The 5,873-nt window shown below is 36.2% G+C and overlaps 1 protein-coding gene across 1 annotated transcript; it reads left to right on the forward strand.

Annotated features, from left to right (window-relative positions):
- The first annotated feature begins 108 nt into the window (after positions 1-108).
- On the forward strand, positions 109-4,810 carry LOC148588024 (uncharacterized). Its single transcript, XM_088513860.1, has 7 exons — positions 109-309; positions 387-479; positions 796-1,034; positions 2,433-2,884; positions 3,018-3,170; positions 3,760-4,197; positions 4,287-4,810. The coding sequence occupies exons 1-7, from the start codon at positions 109-111 to the stop codon at positions 4,808-4,810; spliced, it is 2,100 nt and encodes a 699-aa protein (XP_088369986.1).
- Positions 4,811-5,873: the final 1,063 nt, after the last annotated feature.

The following is a 5,873-nucleotide window of genomic DNA, read 5'->3' on the forward strand; positions in this document are numbered from 1 at the left end:
CCAACCAAATAGCATTCCTTGTAAATCTGAAATCATGGAGGCAATAATAGCTTTGGATTGTGTTGTTTCAGATAATGTGAGAAATGCTATGTACCGCCTCATCTACAAATGGATGATATTAAACGGTGCGCATTCATGGACTTCGGAAAAAAGTTGAGAAATTACAAGCATGTGGTGAAAAAATCTCTTAAACTCCAAGACGACGATATGAAGGAAAGTGTTCTACAGTCGACGCAACACTTTGGACAAGTCAACCCAGCGGAATTGGAAAGCGCCGTCAGCATATGGATGACTCATCAGAAGGATAAGGTATGTCATGTTTGAGTCACTTACCATATTGATGCAATCGTATGGAGACTAACATAATCATAATGTAATTTATGTAGGATATGGCTAAAAAGAACAAGGAAATACGAGACAAGTACAATATGCCACACTCAGCTGGCTCGAGGAGCTTTACCCATATTGCACACGAGATTGTATGTTATTTTCAACATATATAATTGTATTAGTATATATATCAGCAACACTAATAAAATTTATGTATTTTTTTTATTTTTTTAAGAGGAAAAAAGGGAAAACACCTACGAGGGCGGTCGTTTACGATGTAACCCACACAAGAAAGGATGGCAGTTTCCTCAATGCAGACACTGAGGACAAAGTTGTATGTGATTAACTTGTATATTTAATTTGTGTATGCATGTGTTTATTTTTTCAAAAACACTGTAATATTGTAAGTCTTTATGAGTCGATTAGTTGTTGCGTAACACTTTTCCATATTCTATATAAATATAGGAGAAGATGAGGTCTCTGAGTTCACAGGACACTGCAGTAAGCTCAAGCTTGACACAGGGATCAATAAATTGGGCAATTGACGACGCTTATGCCAAGGTAATGGAGAATGCAGAATACACTGGCCGTTTACGAGAAATGGGACCTGGGCTTCTACCAGTCAAAGGCAGCACACATGCAAATAAATCATCGGCCCCAGCTGCACAAATCCCTGCACTACATGAGCGTATAAATGAACAAAAGCAATAGATTTCCAAACAAAATGAACAGATTGCCGTGTTAACATCTGCCTATGTCGACGTCTAGAAATTTATGGAAAATTATTTTGCGAGCCAAAGAACGAGCAACATAAACATGTGTACTCCACATGACACCGAGTGTCCCGGTGTTGTGAGAGCAAGATCATCAGTTGGTAATCGATCAGGTAATTAATTAACCTTAATTACATTATATTAGTTATATTTACATTTTCATGATTAAAAATGTTACTTAAGAACATATATATGATTGCATAATATACATTTGCATCTATTTATATATAGGTGAGAATGAATTAACAAATGAAGATGAGCATGCAGCTGATGTAGAAGGCGACCATTGTGGATCATCACAAAGTATGTGTAGATCTTCATATCTTAGTCACTTGTAATATAATCTAATTATATATAGGTTTGCACTTTCAAAATAGTTAGATATAGGTTTGTAATTTTATATATATTTTTTTTGGTTTTATCATTTGCAGGTAATCGTTAAGTGACGTACGTATACTTGACCTGTTAGGTTGGGTACGTATTTAACGCCAAATGCTAAGCGAACTCGTTGATATATTTTATTTCATATGCAATATACAATTTTTGTGAACTCTTTTAAGAGGTGGTACACTTTGTGTTTATGATATCGTTTTGGATATTTTATTTCATATGTATAGTACAATTTTTGTTAACTCTTTAAGATATGGTACACTTTGTGTTTATGATATCATCATTTTGGATTTAGATGTCTTATGAGATATCAGATTGTATATATGGATTAGATATGTATTGTTAGATATATATGTATAAGATTGTACGAGATTGATGAATGGAGAAAATATTTATGGATTAATCCAATATTTATGGAGAAAATACGCAATACAATATTGTATTGCGTATTGTATATTAGGAGAAAATAATATGGATTGCATGGGAAAAATATTTTCTCTATATATTAATTATAGGAGGCACTTCGCGGCGTGGATTGCCCACCTGAGCGCCCCCTTTTTAGAATGAGGGAGTCCTAGGCAAGCACCTCCTTTTAAAAAAGGGGGCGCTTCCCCTTATTCTAAAAATGGGGCGCTTGCCTAGGAAGCGCCATCATTTTAAAAAGGGGGTGCTTGATTAGGAAGTGCCCCATTTTTTAAATGAGGGTGCTTGCCTAGGAAGCGCCCCCATTTAAAAAATGAGGTGCTTGCCTAGTCCCCATTTAAAAAAATAGGCGTTTTTCACAACTAAGTGCCCCCTTTTAAAAAAGGGGGTACTTTGTTCCAAACGTCCCATTTTCGATGCACTTTTTAGTAAAAAAACGTCTCAATCTTAAATTCTAGTCGCCATAAAAACCGACGTGTCCCAAGTGCCCCTAATCAAGCGTTGCGAAATCAATAGGGACGTTTTTTTGGCCAAAAATGCCCCAAATAACCATGTCGTTAAACCTTGTTTTTTGGGTGATAACGACAATGCTTGTGTTCGAGCTCGCATAACGATAAAGGAAGCAACAACACTTCACATTGCGGTGTCTCACCAACACACCACTTTTATAAAGAAATGGTTGAAATTAATGAGAGATGAGGACTTGAAATTGGAAACCAATTATAGATATACGGCCCTTCACTTTGCTGCCAAAGTAGGAAACGTCAGAATTGCTAAGCAGCTGGTGGAAAAAAACGATGAGCTGCCATCGATCCCTAATAGCGAGGAAGACACACCACTCATTGTTGCAGCATATGTAGGACATCCAAACATGGTCTCATATCTATTCTCTATGACTACTCTTCAAGAGTGGACTGATACAAAACGCATTGAGCTCTTTCATCATACTATTTACAATGATATTTATAGTAAGCCCTACATCTTACTATAACTTTTTGTTTCTTGAATTTGTGCAATATTAATATTAGCGACCACATTATAAGCATTTCTTAACCAATCTTTTCACAATCATCAAATTAGTGTGTCATTTTTTATGGACAGATATAGCATTGAAAATTCTAAACATGTATCCCAACATAGCAAATGCCAACACTGAATGCTGGTGGGAAGCGTTGGAAACGTTGGCCAAGAAACCATTCTCAATTGGCAGCGAAAGAGAGCTATCATTCTGGAAAAATCTCTTAAAGTACTCCTGTTAGTTTGCCTCCAACCTAAACTTCTTAATTAATTGAAAAGATATATACGACATGTCCCAAGTATAGTTCTTTTATTTCATTAATCACAACTTGATGACAATTTTACTCATATTAGGTTGGCCTGGGAAAATGCTCTTATTCGATTTCATCAAATCTTTAGATGATATCTACTTCTAAAGTTTTGAAAATTCTTTGAGATTATAAGTTATTTTATATTCTGTATGTCTGTTCAATCTAGTGTAATACTAGTAACCGTTGCTTTTATACACACACAAGAAAATAGTGACTACTGCTTTTTCTTTTTTGGCAAAAGCTAGAATTTCTTTTTTACTTCAATTCAAAAGATATAAGATATTTAAAATGCCTGGGCTTCGCAAATACAAAACTTGTCTTAAGAAGTAAATATATAATTAGGACACAAAGTAGCCTTGTCTGATGCTTGAGTTATCTTTGCATTTTTAATTTATAAAGCTTTCAATATAATTTCTTATTATGGATATTGGCAAAGTAATTGTATATATAGATTTAATATATCTTTATTACCAAACCATTTCTGATTTCTGAATAGATTCTTTTATGAACAGTAGTGCTCAAAGGGATGTGTAACAAAGCTTTGATGAAGACATTCGCGCATCAATTAGTTGAAAAACTTTTGGGCAAGGAACGAATTCCAGACAACATGAGCTTCCCAAACTCGTTTCACCATAATATTGCTTTAATTTTTGAAGTTGCAAAAGTTGGAAATGTTGAATTTCTAATTATTCTTGTACGCTCTTATCCAGACCTTATATCACAACTAGACGAAAATAGCATAAGTATATTTCACACTACTATTTTATATCGGCAAGAGAGTGTGTTCAATCTAATATATGAGATAGGTGATGGCATACATAGCCTTGCATCCTATGTTGCTTTAAATAGCGAAGCGAACATGTTGCATTTAGCTGGAGAATTGGCTCCTCCAGATCGACTAAATATCGTATCAGGAGCGGCACTTCAAATGCAGCGAGAGTTGTTGTGGTTTAAGATGAGTAATAATATTATTTATTTTTTTCTTCCGAGTGCATACATAATGGTTCAACTATTACCTATCAATTTATATTTCGTCAACTATAGGAGATAGAAAAGATTGTGCCGCGGTCATACGTGAACATGGAGAATTCGGAAGGCAACACACCTAAGGAAAAATTTAGAAAGCAACATAAAGAATTGCAGAAAGATGGTGAAAACTGGATGAAGGACAAAGCAGACTATTGCATGATCGTGGCAACATTGATTGCCACTGTAATGTTTGCTACAGCTTTCACTATACCAGGTGGCAGCAGTCAAGAAGGGATTCCTATTTTTTTGAGAAAAAACTGGTTTATGGTACTCTTCATATCAGATGCGATAACATTGTGTTCCTCTTTGACTTCAATAGCAATTTTCTTATCAATTCTCACGTCTCGTTATAGAGAAGATGATTTCTTAAAGTCATTACCTTTAAAGTTGCTATTTGGACTTGCCACACTCTTCATCTCCATGACGGGCATGATGGTAGCCTTCATCACAACTTTCTTTTTGGTGTATACAAGAGGAAGGGCATGGACGGCAGGTGTTGTAATCACTTCGGCTAGTATCCCAATTGAAAAAATCTAAACAGATAAATATCACAATTTTATGCGGAATTATCGGATATTTAAATCTAAGCAAACAATCACCGAAAGCAAGTAAAATCAAACACAAAGATTTTGGTGACGAAGAGGAAACCTTTTAGAAAACGTTCTAAAAGTAAAACCTCTCCGGGGCAACCAAATCCAGGAAATCATTATCAAAAGATTATCCAAAGATTACAGACACTAGGAACACTTACAACCCTTTGCAAGACCTTGGTTCTGTAAGATCGACAAGCCTTCAACTTGTCTCCTCGCTCACAATCTTCTTCAACGTGATTCTCCTTTATCGGACCATTCTGATAGACTTCAATTAAGCACACAATCAAAACTAACAAAAATCCTCTAAGAGGAATCAATTTGGCTTACAACAAAATAATCACTCAAGCACAGCCTCACACGAACTCTCTGGGGGTGAAAATTCGTATTTCTCTCTCTCTCTCTCTCTATAAAGATGTATATATACCCCCGATAAAACCCTAGACCTAACCCACTTAAAATCACGTTTTTGGGCCTAAAACTTACGGGGTGTCCGGACAGGTTAATGGGCTGTCCGGATAGGGCTTTGCGGAGCAGAAACAGAGTTTTCTAGAAATGCAGTCGAACCCGGGGAAGGCCTGTCCGGACAGGGCATGCAATGGGTGAAACAGCATTCTGGAAATGCTGTCCAGCCTTGATCAACAGCTCCGATCGATGGGCGTTTGTGGTCCGATTGAGCTGAAATTTTGCAGGGACGTTCATAACACATGAATCTACATTATGAACGGTGGAGATTGGATTCTGAGCATTCTATATCAGTGTTTGAGCTTGGAATTGAATTAAGCCAACACAAGAACTAACAAACTCCTCCTTTGGCAATTCGGTGACAAAACCAAAATGCCAAGCCAATCTCATCATCTCCCCATATTTACTCCCCCTTTTTGTCATAGAATGACAAAAGTCTTCATGTTTCCTAAAACACTTCACAAAATACATCAAGGCATATGTGGAACAAGAATACATAAATAAAACTCATGATAAAAAATGATGTAGAATGCAAGATCATAAAG

This window comes from Corylus avellana, chromosome 1 (genome assembly GCF_965113065.1).
Source record: "Corylus avellana chromosome 1, dhCorAvel1.hap1.2, whole genome shotgun sequence".
Classification (NCBI taxonomy): domain Eukaryota; kingdom Viridiplantae; phylum Streptophyta; class Magnoliopsida; order Fagales; family Betulaceae; genus Corylus; species Corylus avellana.

Bases quoted from the DNA above. Each gene is read 5' to 3' on its own strand.
- LOC148588024 (XM_088513860.1), top strand. From the start codon at position 109: ATGGATGATATTAAACGGTGCGCATTCATGGACTTCGGAAAAAAGTTG. The intron at 1,035-2,432 runs GCAATAGATTTC...CGAAATCAATAG, and splicing joins GAGCGTATAAATGAACAAAA to GGACGTTTTTTTGGCCAAAA. The intron at 3,171-3,759 runs GTTAGTTTGCCT...TATGAACAGTAG, and splicing joins AAATCTCTTAAAGTACTCCT to TGCTCAAAGGGATGTGTAAC.